The sequence below is a fragment of the Cottoperca gobio genome, chromosome 7, assembly GCF_900634415.1.
Source record: "Cottoperca gobio chromosome 7, fCotGob3.1, whole genome shotgun sequence".
Classification (NCBI taxonomy): domain Eukaryota; kingdom Metazoa; phylum Chordata; class Actinopteri; order Perciformes; family Bovichtidae; genus Cottoperca; species Cottoperca gobio.
The window spans coordinates 12066277-12088180 of NC_041361.1; the positions used below are offsets into that span (position 1 = coordinate 12066277).

General features: G+C 44.4%; 2 protein-coding genes across 2 annotated transcripts; one reads left to right on the top strand and one right to left on the bottom strand.

Moving 5' to 3' along the window:
• Window positions 1-3049: 3049 nt before the first annotated feature.
• slc2a5 (solute carrier family 2 member 5) lies at window positions 3050-15879 on the top strand. The gene is made up of 12 exons (XM_029436282.1): window positions 3050-3142; window positions 3444-3506; window positions 3638-3736; window positions 3813-3973; window positions 4059-4178; window positions 4754-4926; window positions 5027-5340; window positions 11730-11840; window positions 11928-12029; window positions 13630-13705; window positions 13915-14042; window positions 15392-15879. Exons 2-12 carry the CDS (start codon window positions 3462-3464, stop codon window positions 15614-15616), a joined length of 1554 nt encoding a protein of 517 aa, XP_029292142.1. The 5' UTR covers window positions 3050-3142; window positions 3444-3461; the 3' UTR covers window positions 15617-15879.
• A 593-nt stretch (window positions 15880-16472) lies between these two features.
• Window positions 16473-21664, bottom strand: ca6 (carbonic anhydrase VI). The gene is made up of 10 exons (XM_029434921.1): window positions 21420-21664; window positions 20635-20814; window positions 20143-20291; window positions 19436-19531; window positions 18430-18496; window positions 18194-18351; window positions 17942-18068; window positions 17758-17841; window positions 17646-17678; window positions 16473-17313 (listed from the first exon to the last, which is right to left on the bottom strand). The coding sequence occupies exons 1-10, from the start codon at window positions 21508-21510 to the stop codon at window positions 16679-16681; spliced, it is 1620 nt and encodes a 539-aa protein (XP_029290781.1). The 5' UTR covers window positions 21511-21664; the 3' UTR covers window positions 16473-16678.
• Between the last annotated feature and the right edge of the window lie 240 nt (window positions 21665-21904).

A 21904-nucleotide genomic window follows, 5' to 3' on the forward strand; every position in this document is an offset into this window, starting at 1 on the left:
GGCAGCGAGCGGAGGCAAGAAGAAAAAACTTTGAGGGGGCGACGGGTTCCGTTGGGGGAATACAATATATATACAATATATAGTATATATTTTTTAAACGGTGCGCGATCTACCCCCACTACACTCGCGATCGACCAGTCGACTTTTGGGCACGCCTGAGTTAGTTAATGTGAAATGGGTAATATTGTTGTAATAAGCCTTTATATCAGGCCAGACACACTTTTCATGACTCTGCCACAACACTACTCTTATGAGGGCAGCTAGTTCTCATACATTATTTCCAGAGCATGGAGACGATATGCTGTTTATACTAGAAATTTAAAAAAACATAAATATTTTTATGAGATAAAGAGTTTTCCTTCAATCTAATTTTATCTGTGGTCTAAAGTAATGCGACACAGTGCAGAGGTCGTTCTCAGGACCAACAGAACTGGATACCATGTCTGGGAAAATGGAAGAAGTGAACGCCGTTTATGCTGATGACATAAATAAAAAACTGCTGGTGAACATTTTTTTGTCCTTGAGTTCGGCAGAGGCCACACAGACGACCGACACTTACTGTATTTCCTGCAGAAATTAATCCATTGTGTCGGTTGTGAGATTTTGGCTGACATTGAAGTAACTGGAGCTTGTGGAAACACTTAGGAATGGGTTTCTGTTCTCTCCTCGGCTGGCTCTCTGCCCACGTAATTCATTAATTAGAGAGTACCACCAGTACCAGTCAAGATAATGGAAGTGATTTTTTCGCAACCCGGGCTGTTCATTTGGCTGCGTCAGTGGTTCTTAAAGCCAACTCTCAACACACCAAAGGTAATGGGCAACAGTTCAGAGCTGCAACAGCCTAATTTAATTAGAAGTGAGGTGCACATGTAATAAAAACATCAGGAACACTTTAAGAGAGAGGGTACTGGTTGGCTCCCAGATTCTCAGAGTGTGAGTAGGTAGGCAGTGAGATATTAAAGTGAGGCAGTGGCTTTGAACTACATGTGACAAGTCTTTCTTCTTCTCTTTCTTTAAATGTTTCGATACTACCAAACACAACATTGGCTCCCCCAACTGTTAACTGCTAATATTACAACCACTGCACATAATCAACTTTAATTTGGTCCAATTCTGTCGTATAAAAGAACTGGATATATTATATGTTATTTCTTAATGTTGATGGAAAAAAAGCTGTTATGTTTCTAGTATTATATAATTTTTTGGATTACCGCTGCAGTATGTTGCATTTTACTGCTGGAGATGTTTAATTTGTGCAAATATCACCTCCTTTATATTCTGTTGGTTAGTTTAATCTACAGCAGGGGAAAAAAAAAAGAGGTACGTTCGATATAGGCTACGTCGGCTGACGGTGAACCCTACAGCCAATGTATTGATAACGAGTGGATAACCTATTCCTACCCTATGTTAAGATGATGCCTGACGACGGAGTAACTTATTAAATGTGTTTCTACAGTACAGCTAGCGTTCAGCATGTTAGCCGTTCTCCAGCATCAGCATGACGTGAACCAGATGGCACTTTTCCAGCTGCGTTGGCCAGACGCTCTGATACGTTTTAAATTAATAAGTGATACGCTATCAATGTTTGACATACGTATAATAATTAGTTATGTATTCGTTATGTATACGTCAGCTACAACACCGCTGTGGAAAAGTTGGACGTATTTGCACTCTGACAAATTTTGAGCTACTTTTCATATACGGCGGCATGTTTCTGCCATACGGATATGTATATATACGTATATATATATATATATATATATATATAGGTATATATATATATATACATGTACATATACTTATATATATAGATGTATATATATATACGTATATACATTTATATAAGTATATATATATGTATACATACGTATATATATATACATATACATACATATACGTATATACATATGTACATTTCTTTTTTTTATTACTTTTTTTTTTCAAATCAATTTTCAGGGCACAATTGGCCCCCTCCCCAATCATTTCGCCCCACCCCATGACCTCCCATGTATAGGGCCGCCTTGGCTCATTTGACCGCCGCTCGCACCGGCTTATTAGGCCCCTGGGGATTCGGGCAATTGCAGTCGCCAAGACTCATTTGGCCTGCCCTGGTGTGTGGTGTCTGGCCAACCTGGTGCTTGGTGCTTTGTGCTAGCTGCTTTGAGTTAGCTGTCAGCGCTGCTCCTAGCTGTTAGCTGTTAGCTGTTAGCTCTGCCACAAGATGTTGCTGCCTTACAGTCTTGTCTCTCTCTTGCTGAATGACCAACGGCCTCAAACCAGCGGCCTATATAGCCTCACCTCGTCGCTCATTGGCAGTTAAAATCGGCTGTTGCGCGTCGCTCATTGGTCAGTTATAGCTGAACACGTTCGCCCAATTTGTGTTTCCTCTTCGCCAATAAATGTATGAAATAGTCATCTACAGAAAGTAATAAAGTGTCAAATCTATTTGAACTGATAGCAAAGGACTTCCGGTTTCTACTACGTTTGTGTTGCTGGAAGCGTATTTCAGCTGTTCAATTCATTTTTTTATATTCTTGATCACATCGGCTGTCAGTTATCTAACCCACTGTTATCTAACCCACTATATGACCCACATTACTCATAATGTACCTGAATAGTTCAACAGAAAACAGAAGCTGAAAAAAACAACTTAAAAACCTTTTAAGTTTTTCTTTTAGTCGTAGTGTTTGAGAAATCAATGCATAAACTGTATATCTAAACCCGAACTGTACAAACATAAGTGGACTTCCAAGAAAATATTGACTTTTGTTTAATTTCTCACAGCTCATCCGGCTTTTCTTAACTCTTCATCTTTTGTGTTGTTATGCTCTGAGCATACATAGTTCTGACTTCTAATTGTTCATATTCCCCACCAGTGTTTGCAGTGAGGCATCCCTGAAGCAAATAACATCCAGCCTGAGAGCAAACAGACTCAGCTTTAGAGATAAGAGGCATTGCAGCACATGACACATTTTAGACAAAGTAAATAACAAAAGAGATTTGCAGCTATGGTATTTCTGAATCTATTCAGTGATCAGTGTGAGATGATCTGTGTTTAGCGTGAGAACAGAAGTCTTTCCCAACTGTTGCTGATTTCCACATCGTGTCGTCATTGTGTAATAACACCTCTTCTGTTATCCAGGTGGGTACGCAATAAAGACGCTCATGTAGCTTTAGTGTTTCGATGATGACATAACTCCATTCAGTTGAAAGTGTAGTGCAATAAAAAGCACCAGATATTAATATTCAGCCCAGGGCAGCATTTAATATTTTGAGTGTGTTGCATACAAAAGTTCCTGAACCTGATGGCACAGTCAGCAACATGGAAACGATAACTGAAGCCAGGCCGTAAACCACTGCCACGCTCTCTGATCTCGTGTCCAAAGGGCAGGCAGAATGCACTGGTGCAGTAATAACAAAGTCTGCTCTTATTATTGCTGAAGGAGAGTCCAAACAAAGCCATGGCGGAGAATAAGGAATGGGAAATGCCTGTGGAGAGAAGGGGGGTGAGTTACACAGCAGGTGTGATGTGTGTTGTCTGCTATGTGACAGTGTGCAAATATGATATAATCCTGTTGAATGATGTTTGTGTTGTAAAAAGAGGTTTCACATGTTGCGCTGATGTCCCCCCCCACAGAGACTAACTGCGGTCCTGGTGTTGGCAACGCTCATATCTGCATTTGGTTCATCATTCCAGTATGGTTACAATGTGGCTGTGATCAACTCTCCTTCACCGGTAACCAAAGCAAAGAAACAAAAGCTTTACTGTAACACCAAGTGTCTCTGATCTGATGATGTGTTGCTCCCTTTAGTTCATGCAGCACTTCTATAATGCCACCTACATGGAGCGTTACGGCCGGCCGATGGAGGAGAACTTCCTGACTCTGCTGTGGTCTCTCTCTGTGTCCATGTATCCGCTAGGAGGCTTCTTCGGCTCTCTGATGGTGGCCCCTCTGGTCAACAAACTAGGGAGGTAATATGCCACATTTATCATGCACTGCATAAAAACTGTGTACTTGTTTGTCTAACATGATTTAAATGCATCGACCCTGCGACAGGAAGGGCACCCTCCTCTTCAACAACATCTTCTCCATCGTGCCTGCTGTGATGATGGGAGTCAGCGAGATTGCCAAGTCATATGAGATCATCATTGTGGCGAGGTTCATAGTAGGGCATCTGTGCAGGTCAGACTGTTCAAGAAATCAAGATTTATAAGTCATTTTTCTGTATCTTAAAGGAATACTTCACCCTCAAAATGATCATTTGTATATCAATTACTCACCCAGTGTTACTTTGAGTTTGTGAACAAAACTTAGTTTTTCTCTCGTGCCCCCAGGGTGAACGAAGAATCCAAAAACGGAGACAATTCTTGATGAATTGAAGTCAATGGGGGCCGCGTTTAGCAACAGCAAAACTAAAGCTAAACACCCGTTTACAACCTCTCACACAACTCGTGCAGTATAATCCAAGTCTAATTTGTTCAGTTGTGTGCTCACGACTTCCCAAACACATGCATTTTTGATAAAACATAAATATTTAAAACAGCGCCGCACCAACACTTCTAGCACGGAAGTGTAGCGCAAGTGTGAGACTACATTTGTAAACAGATGTTTTGATATAGTTTTGCCTGTTTTTAAATGCGGCCTCCATTTAAGTTATTTTTTGCAGATTCAAGGAAACACAGGGTGAGTTATTGATATACAAATGATCATTTTGGAATATTAAAGTATTGAACTTAAAGTATTCCTTTAAGTTGTCTTTCCCTGTCTGCAGGTCTCTCATCCAATGTGGTGCCCATGTATCTCGGAGAACTCTCTCCCAAAAACCTGAGAGGAGCCATCGGCATCATACCACAGCTCTTCATCACTATTGGCATCCTCAGTGCACAAGTGCTGGGCATCAGAAACATTCTGGGTAACAGCACAGGTAAACTCACTGGTTATATATTGAAGCACATCCTCTCAGGAGGGATCTTTTCAGGTCTGTCCATTGGTTTAGAAGGTGTCTCTGTTCCCTCTGTATCCAGGTTGGACCCTCATGCTGGGTTTGACCGGTATCCCCGCCCTGATAGAGCTCCTGCTGCTGCCCTTCTTCCCAGAAAGCCCGAGGTACATGCTCATCCAGAGAGGGGATGAGAAGACAGCACTGAAAGCGCTACAGCGTCTGCGTGGCAGGGCCGACGTGGATGCAGAGCTGTCAGAGATGCGTCTGGAGGACCAGTCGGAGAGGGCCGAGGGCCACCTGTCTGTGCTCAACCTGCTGTCCCAGCGCTCCCTTCGCTGGCAGCTGATCTCCATCATCATCATTAACATGGGCCAGCAGCTGTCGGGGGTCAACGCGGTGAGCCGGGCCTCTTGTCCTTGTCCCCGACTCACTGATGCCCACACTAACTCTGTTCAGAGAAAACAGATCAGAGAGCATCGCTTAAACAACTATTGTCTTCTCACTACAGTATTGTTGCATCCTCCTTCTTATGCTTTAACTCTGTTCTCCAACTCTTGCCTAATTATTTAACTGTAATGCATTCTAAAACACACTTATAATGCATTATAATCTGCTTATAGCACTCTATAGTCATAGTTATTAATACATATTCAGAAAGCTTTATAACAAGAATCACTTATAAGGTCAAATGATACTTCACACTCGACTTTTTACAAGGGTCAAGAGTGTATTATAATTCCCATAGTTGTGATACAAACTTACTCTAAACTTGATTCAAATCACAGTGTTTATTGATATTTTGTTCACTTCACTTAAAGCACCCAATGCCCACTTAGAGTAGTTTATAATCACATTATAATGCTTTATAACAGCAATCACAATGCATTATAAAAAGAGTATAATGCATCACCACTAAGGGGTTTATAATAAACTAGAAACCAAGTGAACTTCTGCTGAATCTTGAACCCAATTTGAAAGTCACATTAGATGCACATTTTTACAGCAAAAAGCAACAGTTACCTGATTTACTTACTTATGACTGTCAGGACAGACAGACGAGCGGTCAGAGTCCATATCCTCAGCGGCACCGTCTCCATCAGAAGACTCGACATCCGAGGGCCCCAGCTCAGAACCAGGTTCAGGGTCAGGACTAGACACCGGAGCAGGGGCAGCAGGGCCTGGAAGTGGATCTACATGGCAAGAAGCCCTGCGCCGACCCTGTCGGAGAGATGGCTGGTCAGGGTGTTGGCGATGGAATTCAGTGATGAGGGCTGGATCCACAATTCTTCCAGTGGGAACCCAAGACCTCTCTTCAGGACCATAACCCTCCCAGTCCACCAGATATTGGATGCCCCTACCCCTTAGTCGAGAGCGGAGCAGTCGCCGGACTGTGTAGACGGGGCCACCGTCGAGGAAGCGCGGAGGAGGAGGCGGTGGTGCTGCTGGGACCAGTGGGCTCTCATGACAGGTCTGAGCTTGGAGACGTGGAAGGTGGGATGTACCTTCATGGTCTTGGGTAGCAGTAGTCGGACTGCCGTAGGGCTGATGACCCTCTGTATGGGAAAGGGTCCAATGAAGCGAGGCGCCAGTTTCCGCGACTCCACCCGCAGTAGTATATCTCGAGCCGACAACCAGACCTTCTGTCCGACATGGTAAACTGGTGCTGGGGTCCTCCTCCGGTTAGCTCCGATAGCATAGCTTGCACTGGACTTCAGGAGTGTGGCGCGAGCCTGGGCCCATGTGCGGTGGCAGCGGCGGGCATAGGCAAGCGCAGAGGGACAGGTAGCATCTCCCTCCTGACTGGCAGAGGTGGTTGATATCCATAAACACATTGAAAGGGGGAGAGTCCGGTGGCAGAACTGGTGAGTGAGTTGTGGGCATATTCTACCCAGAGAAGATGTTGGGCCCAAGCACGGGGGTTGCGTGAGGTCACACACCTCAGTGCCTTCTCCAGCTCCTGGTTCATGCGCTCCGTTTGACCTTTCGACTGTGGGTGGAATCCCGATGACAGACTGGCGGTGGCCCCAAGAAGGTTGCAGAATTCCTTCCAGAAAGCCGCAGAGAATTGAGGGCCTTGGTCTGACACAATATCCCTGGGCAGACCATGGACTCGAAACACATGTTCCAAGACCACCCGGGCGGTCTCCTTTGCAGTTGGCAGCTTTTGGAGGGGCACGAAGTGGGTCATTTTACTGAAGCGGTCAACGATGGTGAGGATGACAGTGTTTCCTTCAGATTGCGGAAGGCCCGTAACGAAGTCCAGGGAGATATGGGACCAGGGTCGCATGGGCACTGGCAGAGGCTGGAGTAACCCAGCTGGGGGCTGACTGGGGGTCTTGTGCTGGTTGCAAGTGGGGCAAGCTCTAACAAACTCCTGGATATCTTTTCTCATCAACGGCCACCAGAAACGTTGGGAGAGCAGATGGAGGGTGCGTGTGATTCCGGGGTGACAGGCCAGGCGAGAGTCGTGCCCCCACTGAATCACCTGAGACCTCAGATCTGCTGGGACAAAGAGACGGTTAGAGGGGCATGCACTGGGGCCCGGCTGGTTCCGGATGGCTTCTCTGACCTGCTCCTCAATGTCCCAGGTCAAGGCAGCAACAACACAGGGGCTTGGGAGGATGGTTGTCGACTCCTCATTGGATGCCTCATCCTTCTGAAACATCCTGGAGAGTGCGTCGGGCTTGATATTGCGGGAGCCAGGACGGTAGGAGAGCGTGAAGTTAAAACGGGTGAAGAATAATGACCACCGACGCTGGTGGGAGCTCAGCCTCCTGGCTGTCTGGATATACTCCAGGTTTTTATGGTCTGTCCAGACCACAAACGGAACTTTAGACCCCTCCAACCAGTGGCGCCACTCCTCGAGGGCGAGCTTGACGGCCAGTAGCTCGCGGTTGCCGATGTCGTAGTTGCATTCTGCTGGAGTCAGTCTACGGGAGTAAAAGGCACAGGGGTGCATCTTGCCATCCTCTGCTGCTCGTTGGGAAAGCACCGCTCCAACATCCGAAGCATCCACCTCCACCACAAACTGCCGTCCAGCGTCAGGCATTTGGAGAATAGGGCCTGAGGTGAAACGAGCTTTGAGGGTCTTGAAGGCTTTGTCAGCAGGCTGCTGTCCACTGAAACGGCTGTTTCACGCTGGTCAGAGCAGTGAGTGGTGCTGCCACTGTGCTGTAACCCCAGATGAATCTCCTATAAAAGTTGGCGAACCCCAGGAACTGCTGCAGTTTCTTACGGGTCTCTGGAACCGGCCACGACACCACAGCAGACACCTTTGCAGGATCCATTTGAACGCTGCCTTCGGTCACCACATAACCCAGGAATGAGACAGACTTGGCGTGGAACTCGCACTTCTCTGCCTTCACGAAGAGAGAGTTCTCCAGCAACCGGCGTAGCACCAACTGGACATGGTGAGTGTGTTCTGTCTGAGTCTTTGAAAAGATCAAAATGTTGTCAAGGTAAACGAAAACAAACTTATTGAGCATGTCTCTGAGGATGTCGTTTACCTGCGCCTGGAACACTCCCGGGGCATTGGTGAGACCGAACGGTATGACGAGATATTCGTAGTGTCCTGTTGGAGTGTTGAACGCAGTCTTCCACTCGTCACCCTCTCTCATCCGCACCAGATGGTAGGCATTCCGCAGGTCTAGCTTGGTGAACACTGTGGCCCCTTGCAGCAGTTCAAAGGCAGAGGAGAGTAGGGGTAGAGGATAACGATTCTTCACTGTAATGTCGTTCAAGACCCTGGTAATCGATGCACGGACGGAGAGAGCCATCCTTCTTTCCGACAAAGAAGAATCCCGCTCCCGCGGGGGAAGATGATGACGGATTATGCCGGTGGCCAGTGAGTCGTTTATGTAGTCCTCCATGGCTTTTCTTTCTGGGGCTGACAGCGAGTAGAGACGGCCCTTCGGGGGTGTGGTGCCAGGCAGAAGGTCGATGGCGCAGTCATATGGTCTGTGTGGTGGCAGAGACGTGGCCTTGGACTTGTTGAACACCTCTCTCAAGTTGTGATAACAGGCAGGAACATTGGATATGTCGGGGGCGGTGCTGGAAGCTCCCCGGTCGATTGGCAAGATGACTCCCTTTAGGCAGGTCCGATGGCAGCCCCTCCCCCACTCGCGTATTGTGCCTGTTTCCCAGTCAAGTTGGGGGTTATGAAAACGGAGCCACGGAAATCCAAGGATGAGTGGTTGGCCGGGTGAGGGTAGGAGATGGAACTGGATGGACTCCTGGTGGTTTCCTGACAGCAGAATTGTCACAGGGGCCGTGATGTGAGTGATGGTGCCGAGACGGTGTCCATCCAGGGCTCGTGCAGGAACGGGTGGAGTGAGTTGTTGACAGCTCACGCCCAGTTGCCGCGCGAGCTCTGTGTCCATTATGTTTGTTTCGGCTCCAGAATCCACTAGGGCGGCCAGGGTGTGAGTTGTGTCGGAAAGTCGAAGGCGGAGCTGAAGCAGGGGTTTTCGGATGGGGGGAGACTGAAGATGTATTGAGCTCACCCGGATCTCCCCTACACCTGGTGAGCTGCGGCTTTTGACGGGCTTGACAGGCGGGGGGTGGAACGTGGAGGACTCCCCCCGAATGCGGATGGCTGGTTGACTCAGACGCCCTCTCTCTCTTCTGCGGGTCTGGATACGCCGATCAATGTGAACGGCAAGGGCAATGGCGTCATCAAGTGTCTTGGGCTGCTCATGAGAGACAAGCTCGTCTTTAATGTAGTCCGCCAGGCTGTGGAGGAAGGCGTGCACCAGTGCCTCGGAGTCCCACGAGCTGCGACTTGCCAGGGTACGAAAGTCTATGGAGAAGTCTGCCACCGTCCGATTGCCCTGGCGGGTGGTCAGCAGTGCCTGTGATGCTTCGGTTGTTGTTGAACCTAAGTCAAAGACCTTTAACATCTCCTCTTCGAAGGCACTGAAGGAGGCACAGGCTGGGGTCTGCCGGTCGAACTCTGCCGCTCCCCACAACCGAGCTCGGCCGGTGAGATGGGTAATGACGTAACCCACCCTGGCTCCCTCCGTCGAGAAGGTCCTGGGCTGTAATGCGAACTGCACTCGGCAGCTGGTCAGGAAGGCTCGAATCTGCTTCGGGTCACCGTCAAAGCGTTCCGGATGGCCAATCCTCGGTTCTGGAGGCGGTACTGCCGGAACTGCAGCGTTGGACCCTGAAGCAGCTGGAGAAGACACAACAGCGGGATGGAGTAGGGCAGACGGTACTGGAACAGACGAAGCAGGAGTGGCCGCATTGGTGAGTAGCAGCAGGACTTGGGCTAGTAGTGGTTGTTGCTGGTTAAATTGTTGTTGTTGGCTGCTGAGTTGGAGCAGGGAAGCGATATCGCCGGTCATCCGATTGATGTCTCCCTCAGTGCGTTCCAGTCGCTGTAGGGCAGCCATTTCAGTCTCTATCTGCATGCTGGTCTGAGCGTGCGCTGGGTCCATGATGGTCAGATCATTCTGTCAGGACAGGCAGACGAGGACCCAGGAGCGCAATTTCGAGATCAAGGATTTATTGACACACACACACAACAGGACCGAATGAGGCACGGCAGTAGTACAGTTCAGTAGTACCGGGGCTGGAGATCAGAGTAGTAGTAACAGATCACAGATCAGGAGTCAGAGTTGAAAGCCGGCAGGCAGGCAGGCAGGCAGGCAGGCAGGCAGGCAGGCAGGCAGGCAGGCAGGCAGGCAGGCAGGCAGGCAGGCAGGCAGGCAGGCAGGCAGGCAGGCAGGCAGGCAGGCAGGCAGGCAGGCAGGCAGGCAGGCAGGCAGGCAGGCAGCCAGGCAGGCAGCCAGGCAGGCAGGATTCCGATGCAGGCTTGCAGATGATCTGACAAGTGTGGACTGAAAAACAGGGCTTTCTATACAGGGCATGATGAGTAGTAAATGCAGTGCAGCTGGTAAGTCAACGAGGGTGGAGCAGAGACAGGTGGAGGTAATTGAAAACAATTAGTGGTGTTACCAGGCAGGGAGAGGGCTCATGACATATGACAATGTCTTGTTTAATGCAAAATAGCGTGATCTAGCAACCCTGTCTCCTAGAAATTACCATTATATATACACTACTGATATGCAAACGTTTTTATCAACATAATGAGGAAATGTTTTTAATGAACGTATCTACTAAGTTGCAAGATGTTTACACAGAACTTACTGTGCCTGCGAAACATTCAGTGACAACACACTTTCCAACACAAAATCTGTTCGTAAAAAATGAAGCAGATCTGTCACAATATCAGATTTTCACTACACTTTATCGTGGCAAAATAACTCACAATAAAGATATCATCACGACATCTATCTAAAGTTTGAAAGGAAAAAAATGCATCAAATTCATCTTTGTTTATTGTATTGTCTCTTTTTTGACAAATGAATTGCACTCAAAAACAAACTATATCTGCAAAACAAAAGTCAGTGAGTGACCAGCAATAATGAAGTAATATCTTACGTGACCTTATAAGTCATTGTAAAATGCTTTATAATTTGTTATGATTATTGTTATACAGCATTATGAATATTGTGCTTATAACTATAATTATACAGTATTATAAGCAGGTTATAATGCATTATACATTACATTACAGTTCATTTAGCTGACGCTTTTGTAAGTGCAAACAATCATGAGGATACAACTCCGAACAGCAAGAAGCTTGCAAGCTTCAAATAGGTGAAATAATTTAAGTGCAGAACAATAGCTTCAAAAAAGCCAAACCGATATAAGAGCTACCTTAAATTATAGACATGACTGTTACAGAAAGTGTTACCATGCATTTCTCTGTCCCTCCTCAGATCTACTACTATGCAGATAGCATCTATGCCACTGCAGGAGTGAAGCAGAACGACATCCAGTACGTCACTGTGGGAACAGGTGCAGTGAACGTCTTCATGACCATAGCTGCTGTAGGTACCCTGTTGATATCTACAGTCTGGTTTGATTTTATCAGCAGGAGACGATTATAGTTCTGAACTGCGAATTTGTTTCACCAGGTCTTCATTGTGGAGCGAGCGGGGCGGCGGCTGCTCCTCCTCTGTGGCTTTGGGATCTGCTGTGGAGCCTGTGTGCTGCTCACTGTCGCGCTCAACTTCCAGGTACCATGAGAAAGCTTTAGTGTGTCTCACACCCTCAACATGTTACTTTGCTGTCCTCTAGTGGTTCAGATTACTCAAGTGATCTGCTGGTGTATGACGGAGGTCATGACATTTGTAATGTAGACTGAGACATGGGAGACTTTTAAGACAGGTGACACATTCTCTGTTGCTTTGACTCTGTTCTCTAACACATTGTATTTGAAACAATGACAATGAGATTAAAGTGCCGACATTTACCTTTAATTTGAAAAACTACTGGTGAACTTTGTTAGGAATTGTACCCTTTTACGTACACGTCACAATCCGAACAATTTTAGGGAACCAAAATGTCTAGTCTAAATTAAAGTACCTTTAAATGAGAGTCTGTAACCCACAGATCAGCAAACACTTTTTATTTTCCCTGGTGATGTTCTGCCAGGCTGGTACTCCAGCCATCTTAACCTCTTGCCTGTTTTAGGCGGGTTTGCCTTCAGTCAGTAGACATTTCTGATGCCACGTCAATACAATAGACCTTTCTCACAGCAGAAAGTAGAAAAGCACAGGTGTTACACATCTTTTAAAATTATTTCCAAGATAGAAACTTGTAATTACGATAACTACTTCATAACATGAATGCGGGCGTCCTGGTAGCTCACCCGGTAGCACAGGTGACCCATATACAAAGGCTGAGACCTTGCCACAGTGGCCCGTGGTTCAAGTCCGACCCGTGGCCATTTGCTGTATGTCTTTCCCCTTCTCTCTCTCTCCCCCTTTCACAATCTACACTTCTATCTGTCATTAAAGGCATAAAAAGCCTAAACATATAACTTAAAAATAATAATAACATGAACGCAGCATAGAGGGCAGGTATATATATACTGGGGATCTGATGAAGGAATTGGAAGTAGGTATGTGTGGAGATTAGAATACGATGAAGGGCGGAAACACACTGGGGATTACTGAAAAACAGGTTGGCAAAAGAGCAAGAAAGTTCATGAATTAGATGTTGGCGTGACAAAGAGAACCACCGCTTTAGAGCTGAACGTAAGATATGTCATATTGTAAATTGTAATGCTGCAATAGGCTGGAGTTACTTGTGGGATTTTGTTAAAACGTATTTCAAAGTATGTTTTGTATAACCTAAAAGAATAACAAAAAAATGCTTTGAACAAAAAAAAAAAAAAATCAGCACTTTAGCCTCATGGTCCAGTGTGCTGAGGTACAAAACCAAAACAACAGGAAATGCGTCACTGTGCTGCAATTATTACTGGACTGGACTGTAATTTGAATATATTATACATTTAGAGCTTGGTCTGGAAAATAAATGTGATGACTTGACATGTATATTTGCTGGGGTCATGAGAACTGTAAAGACATAAAAACAGAGTCGCCCACCGCAAAAGTATGAGAAAACATCAGACAACCACAAAGCCAGCGCTGCCCCCCCCTGTAATCTCACCTGGACTCAAAATCAGACAGGCATCACTTTCAACAGCACAGTGGGTTTTAATCTTCCCTCACAATGCAGCCATTAAGGAGATGTTGTTACGTATTTGTTCCTGTTTGAAAGCATCAATACGACTGGTTAATGATAACTGCAGCTGTTGCTCTGTGTTGACAGGAGAGCGTGACGTGGATGTCGTACGTCAGCATCTCCTGTGTCATCATCTACGTCATAGGACACGCCATAGGTCCCAGTGAGTCTGATGGTTATTTACACACATACCGATGACAACCGGGCGCTCCATTAGCTGAAGTGTTGTTTGGATGTGCCCAGACATGTAATGATATATGTTATAACTCTGCACTCAGTAGTCTGACACACAAGCTTCCTCGGTGTGACCCTGAAGAGTGATGATGTGTCTCAAGTGTTTGGGTTAGGGTTAACCACATCTGTGCTCTGCAGGTCCCATTCCTTATGTGGTGACCACCGAGATGTTCAGGCAGTCGGCCAGGCCTGCTGCCTTCATGGTCGCAGGGTCCGTCCACTGGCTCTCCAACTTCACTGTTGGCCTCGTCTTCCCCTTCCTCGAGGTCAGTTGCACAATTTCTAAGAACTCAAACATTGGGGGATTGAAAGTTTATTATTTTTGACATGTAATTAGTCACAGATGTTTGTTAAGTGTAAACAGCAAGGCAATTCAAGTTACTTCCTGACTGTGATGTGATCATTGATACTTCATTTTGAATTATTTTACTTCAGCGTGTGCTGTACATCCGTTTCATTTTTTATTAACCCAACAAAAGGAAGTTTGAATTCCTGAACACTGAAAGCTCTGAGTTGATTGAAAATGCAACGTTTCGGTCATAGAACATCAAACTCACAATATGGAATAATATCACTGTTATACTGAGGCCTCAGACTGCAGCAACCAATCAAACAGGAGTAAGACAGCTCAGACAAATAAACCATCAATAATTGATCATAAACATATTCAAAATGAGAAAAGAAATGTATCTTAAAGCAACAGTTTGACATTTTGGGAAATACACCGGAAGATCGTTGGTTCAACCGGCAGGATTAATCTGTGATAAACGCTTAACCCTTTACACTTAACTGCTCCAGTGAAGCTGCACTGTGGTTGTACTGGCCAGCTTCAGATGTGTACGTGTCATTTTATGAGGATGTTCCTGAAGAACATTGCTCTCAGTGAAACTCCCCCTGAATAAGTAAAGTATATGAGAACATCGATGATACGGTCTTGATGTTGCCAGGAGAGACTGTAGGTACACTCCTCCTGGCCACAGAATAGTATAGCAACTAATGCTTTTTATAAACAGCAGTAGTAGCATCGTTATAAACACATTATAAAGACTGAGATTTACTTTCTAGTGTTCCAGTCCCACTTATCGTTGTTACTTCACTTGGATGTTTGAGCTTCATTGTGCAGTTTGACATTATAAAGCTGTTTTTACATTCTTCGGCTGAAGGAGGAACGTTTCTCTGCGCTCACCTTTAATCCCAGTTCAACACGTTGACGTACAAATATCATTTTGTGATATCACAACTAGTTTAGAAGCCAATCGTGGTGGAATATGTAACAAGTGTGATGTTCTTCTAGCAAAAGTAACATTATACCCTGTTTATTCGGATCACTTTGTTTCTTTACCAATGAATTGAGTTGTGCAATCTTAATAGATACACATTACCAAGATGCTTGTCTCGTGTTTCCTCTCAAGACCTTATCTTCAAACCACAAAGCAAACAATGGAGGAATTTGTTTGAGTAATGGAAACCACAAAAAGAGCGGTCCAACTCATTTAGCGTGCAAATCAAACTTCACTGCACCTTGCATGTTGTTTATGTCCAACCAACTGTTTCTGGCTAACATATTTATAACATTTCTTGAGGACACACTGATCACATTTCGCTCTCCCTCCAGAGAGGTCTGGGCTCTTACAGCTTTATCATCTTTTCCGTCGTCTGTCTGGTCACGCTGATCTACATCTGGCTGGTGCTCCCAGAGACCAAGAACAAGACCTTCCTGGAGAACTGCCAAATGTTCGCCAAGCGGAACAAAGTAGAGATCAAACTGGGGGATGGGGATCTGCCACTGAAAGAGAGCAAAGAAAGCCTGGAGGATGCAACGAAGGTCACGGCCTTCTGAAGAAAAATGAAAGCATTCATAGGAGAGCAAGTCTTCACTCTGGGGAGGATTGTAATGGACTGGAAATGTTTTAATTTAGCCTATATTTTCTATTTCACAGGAAACCTTGACACAACCCCTTTGTGTATAGTTTGTCTGTGGCTACTGTAGCTTATATTGGTGACTACATTATTCTGCAGTAGGTGAAGAAAGAATATGAAGGGCCAGACCGGTCACTGTATGACCCCCACCCTGTTTGTTTAGTTCTGTAGTTTTAAGTTTTGTTTTTTGAAGTTATCGAAAAGATTCACAATTCTAACAATTAAACATACAAATGCATCCTGTCATTTCAAACCCCAAACAATATACAGATCTAAACCATCCCTTTTACCAATGCACTCTAAAATATCATCCCTCAATTTTCACTATAGTAGTTTAATCTTGCAGCATAGATAACATGCAATGCTGATACTGCGGCGGTGACATAAAACAATTCGATTAAATCAGTTTGCTTTCCCTTCCTTCCTTCCTTCTTTTGGAGTTTTTAAAGAGTTTAGTTGTGTAATAGTTCAATAAACCATCTCATTTATAAAGAACTTGATCATGTGTGTTGTGTGCATGAAATATTATAGTACCTCAGTAATATTCATAAAGGGTTTTCCTTTTTGTTCTCATTGTTTAAATTGTCATTTAATATAAAACTGTATAGATTACTCTCCTTTACCTTCTGTAACTATTCATGCGTTTACAATGCATAATTTGAATGAGAATGATAGTTACATATTTGGTGTACATTATCAATAATGTATCTACGCTACAAGTCTGTAGCCTTATAGAGGCGTGAATGGGCACTTGAGTCATTAAACAAACCAACAGGTCACTTGTAAGATTTTATTGATAATGCAAAAATATGAATACAATACATGGCTGAAGCTACAAGATAGCATTTGCATTAAATATTGACTTATAGGTGTCTGAAAGAAATATCCTTCATTACATGTCATACACATTTTAAATCCCCACCATCGGCAGTTATATTTTCGTTTATTGCAGAATGTTAAAGCTCATGCAGACAGAAGCTGCTCAGGAGCATCTGTACTGACTGTCCAGCTGCACGCCTCCAAACAGACTGAGTTTGGTGGTTCCCCAGCTGAAGACATTTCCCATCGAGGTGCTGTTTCTCTCACAGGACATCTGGTCCCGGATATCTGCGGTGGTCAGCACATAGTCCCACACGTTGACGTCAGTCATCTTACCCACAAAGGCATCTGCATTGGAGATGCCCAGTAATCCATCCTGGTCTTTGCCCACGATGAACACACCGCCAGGGCTGATTGTGTAACCGCTTTTCAGGTACCGCTGCTCCCCCACCATGCCATTGATCCACAGCTCCACGCCGCCGCTGTGGGACGACCAGGTGATGCAGTAGTTGGCCCATTTTTGGGACTTGAAGTTGTGCGGCAGGTTGACGAACTCGTTGCCAATCCAGAGGCCTATCTCTTTGGCATCTCTGTCCTCACCAATGGAGATCATAAGCTCGTTGTCGTTGCCATTACTGGCGTAGGAGATGACGGTGTGGACCCCCTCGAGCTGAGGCTGGACGTGCATGCAGACCGTGAAAGAGTTCAGCTCCATTGAATGGCCGAGGCTGGCCAAAGCATAACTTCCAGAATTTTTCTCCTGGAAGTTGAGCACCAGAGGAAACAGTGCACGAGGTTCTGAGGAAAACAGAAAAAGCTAGAATCAGATTGGAGAGCGAGAAATATCCATCTACCTTTTAAAAGGTCACATATTATGCTCATTTTCAGGTTTATATTAGGACCTAGGAAGGGCCGACAAATCTGAATGGCTTGTTGAATATCATGTTTTCTGACCAAGGCAGCCCACAAAAAACTGATGTTGAGTCGTCTGTGCATTCCTGATACCCAAATGAATGTGTACATGCATGCACTGAAACACTCAGTGTTTCATAATATGTCCCCTTTAAATCATCCAGTCACAAATGACTGTTAGATCTCAAATGCAATCAGAATGAAAACAAAGGACTCACCATATGTGATCGGCCTCGGGTTGCGAAGTCCACCTTAAGGGAATAAGTAAGAAAGTAAATATGAAGACTTTCATTTCACATCCAGCAATCTTTAGCAGTTTTTATGACTCACCTGAATACATATGCTTGCCAAGAGATGTTATCAGACCCTCGATCCTCAGGAGCTTGGATTCAATCTCATCTTGCCGACAAAATGCTGAAGAAACAAAAGGTTCATAGAAAAGACTCCACGTAAATTCTGAGGAATATATGATACGCTCTGTTGTGTAATCACACTGTCGCAACAAGCTACGTACTTCCTTTCCCGAGGCGCGGCAGGAAAGAAGACTCCACCACACGACTGTTGAGAGGCTGCGCAATGCGATAGTCATTCCACAGAGTCTTGTTGTCAATGTCCATCAGAGTACTCTCCAGTTTCCTGATCTGCACACAACAGAGAAGAACAGAAAGCTAGAACATTGCAACACATATTTCCCTCAAATGGTTCCATATATGGCAGGGTAGTTTTATCAGCAGTAATGACAGAATGTTTTTGAACAAAGGCCTACCTGGTTATGTGAGAGAGTGATGGGAGTATCAAACACAGTCCAGAGGATGCTCTCGTAGCAGGGCGGCGTGGTGAGGGAACCCTGGTATCTGAAGAAGTGGTTGAGGTTCTCCGGCAACATCGAGCGCACATCGATGCTCGATATGTTCATAGACTGGCCTGTCAGAATCGCATTAAAATCACATTAGACTCAAACACTAAGGTCGGTTCATTTACTGTATGTTTGCAGTAACTCGCCTGTATATTTGATTCTGTCCAGATTAGAGATGAAATCACTGTAGTAGGTGTTCTCAAAATGCCCGTCCTGAAAGTAAATCAAAGCTGAAACTTAAATATCCAGTCAAAAGAGAAGGGTGAGTGTGTAAATAAATAGTAAAGGGGACTTAATTATCCTGGTTTAGCCATTGAGTCTATACATTATGATAATATTGTGAGCCGAGAAGTATTTCTTTTAGGATCTGGGAACATCACTGCAAAAGTCTGACAAGGCAAGAAACATCATACAGGTTGTAAACCAGGAGAGTTTAGTCAGAGGTAGCAGCTAAAAGTGAGTGTACATAAGATGTCCCTCAAGAAAACCGTTGGACACAAAAGGTCGACGTTGAACCAGAGTGTCGTTCTGTAAACGGTGATGGATGTTTTTAATGTAAACCTTGGTTGGTAATTGTTCAGTTCCTCCCTTCAGAATACATTACATCTGTCTGATCATCTGACTGCTGGTGTTTTGTTGCCCCCTCTGACTTCTTTTGAGTAATGTTCCCAGATGTAATTAACCGGAATCCTCCTTTTAAATGTCCTTTGTCAGTGAATCTAAATCATTGTTTCTAAATGAGTTTGTCCAAATAGCACTAACTCTCAGTCCCTCTGTGCTGCCATCACTGCGGATGCCAGTGCTAGTGTTGCTGCAGCGATGACCTCTCGCAGCTGCGAGCCGCTGGCTGTCTGAGATCCAGAGCATTCCTCTGGAAACAAACTCATGCCGACATATATAAAACTCATTCAATATGTGAATGTAAATGAACACTCAATAGAGCCTTTAAACCAGCAGGATGACCGAAACAAAGTATCATACACTTCAAAGGGCATTTGGTGGGCATTATTGTTCACTACAAAGACTTGTGTTAACTTCCTACCGCAGAACTGATGACCATTAATCAGAATTAGTGCTGGCATCCTGTGTAGATGTCAAACACCTTGGTGGACATAAAAGGAAAAGGAACAAAAGTATGTGTGGCTTACGTACATCATAGAAAAAGGCGAGTACTGCCAGCCCGTCTGGCTTATCTCTGGCTTCAGTAAAGCTCTTGTACTTGTCAGAATTGTAATGGACAACATGGAGCTGAAAGACAAGGTGGAAATGCAGAACAGGTTAGGAGCCAAAAACATGCCCAATGACCTGCTTTGCAAATAGAAAGCTCTACCAAGAGGCTACCACTACTTTAACTAACTTTAAATTAATAAAAAAAAACAAGCAAGTCTAGGCTGAAATATAGGCAGCAAAGAGATATTATATACAGGATAATATTTAGAAGAAAACAAAAGCCTCTGTAAAATACATTTGTAGAAATTAAGTCAGAAGAGGTTGCTGATTGGTTTTAAAAGATGTAGGTAGTTTCACAATCAATGCCTCCTTGGCATCACATACATTGATGATCTCTTGTGATAGTTCATTGTTCCACTCTTTGAGAGTGAACTGAGGCGGTTTCTGTACAAATGCACTTTCCGTGCTTAGTTGTAACTCATCCACTCACTTATGCAATTAAATGCTGCACATGTCAGTATATAAAAGCTGCCTCTGTTTGATTAAGTGCAGGCTTTCATGAGTAGATGATGTTTGCATTATCCTGCCATCACTGCAGTGGTGCATGAGCTTGTATATGTAGCGTCTGCCCTGCCTTTGTTTATCAAGCCAAAGTCTTTTTTTTATTATTTAGTTTTTTTAAAGCCAACCTCTGCCATGTAACGTATGCCGTCTATGGTGTGCTCCGCTCCACTGGCCTCCAGGTCCCAGCCGCCCCAGTGGAGGTGCATCTGCACAGCTGTGTATTTTCCTGGGAGGCCCTTGGTGATCACCATAGTGGGAGGCAGGTCAATTTGAACTGAAACATAAATATTTGTGTTTTATTAAAGAAAACACAAGAGGAAGCATACACATCACAAATACTGAACATATCTATAGTGATTTTTGAAATATATTTCCTCACTTCCAGCCATTGGCTTCACTTATTGCTTAAGACTCGTTTGAGTTGTGCTTTCACCATTATGATTTGCAATCACTTTCAAAACAATTTCGAAATTCTTGACTTTAAAATCAGTCAGCATTTACATAAAGTTTGGTTTATAGTTCAGGAACTACAACAGCAGAAACAGTGGTATGGTCCTTTAAACAGTGAGTTAATATTGAGGTTTAGTACTTTTAACATTTTCTTCATGCTGGCTTACCGGAGTGCCCGTTATTGGACATCAGGTAATTTCCCATCAGAGCATCATATTTGCTGAGCTCCAGCTGCAACATGTCTGGATTGTACCTCACGCTGCGCCTCTGGATGTCTATTGGGGACTGCTTCTTACCGCCACAGGCAGGGTATTTGGTTGGCCAGTGCATCTGGTCCAAATCTCCCTCTGTGTGAAGAAAATCAAGCACCGAAAACTATTATCACATTGTAAAAATCCCGCAGAGAATTTAATTTAAGGAGTGATCGAACTATTGCAAAAATATCAGCTGTTGTTTGTAGAGTATTAAACCCGGTCATAGGCTGGTAATCCTGGCAGGCACAGTACTTGTTCAACTGGATATTGTGGAAACTGCTAGGTATTTCCCAACAGTATTCACTCCCAAATTGTTTCGTACTACCCCGCTGTGTAGGTTACACCTAATAATTTGTCTCTGTGACAGTCTTCACAGATATTATTATTATTAATTAACATTCGCCGAGGCACTTGGCCAAATTCCTCGGATAACAAGTTGATGACCATCAAGAACTTGTTATCCGAGGAATGCCTCGGCGAATGTTAAATAATAATAATAATAATAATAATAATAATAATAATAATAATAATAATAATAATAATAATATCAAACAACTTCTGTACCTAAACAAATACGCACTAGATAGGTTGTCACGCGCGCTTTACGCATCAAACGCATTTAAATAAAGTTAAAATTAGGAGTCACAGTTGATTTTTAAGAAATCAAACTAAATTCTTAAATGAAATAGAAGGTCTACCTGTGTATGTCCAGTGTATTCCATGATGAGGGATCCCAGCACTGACAGCACAGACCAAAGCAGCGGTGACAAACACAGAGAGGAACTCCATCGCTGCGTCTCTGCTCCTTCACCCAGGACAATAACACCTCAGAGGTTTGCCCTCTGGATTTAAACTGCGAGTGGAGGGAGGTTTTGAAACCTCTGCTGAAAACGCCCAGAGCTCTTCCGAGCAGCCTCAAAGTGACAGGAAAGGACTGTCTCGTCTGAAAATATAGATCTTTTTTAATTGCGTCTCTGTGACACAACTGATACTTGTCTGCAGGATATTCTAGTCTTATTTAATAATTAAATGGAAATAGCAACATAAATAATTTATTTTGTCTTTGAGGACAAAAGTTAGTCTCATATTTGACTCTCGAATATAATCAAATACAAGTGTAGACAAGAAACAAATCGTATTGTTCACTTTTTGTGAGCATGAAATGACTCAGTATCGAACAGCT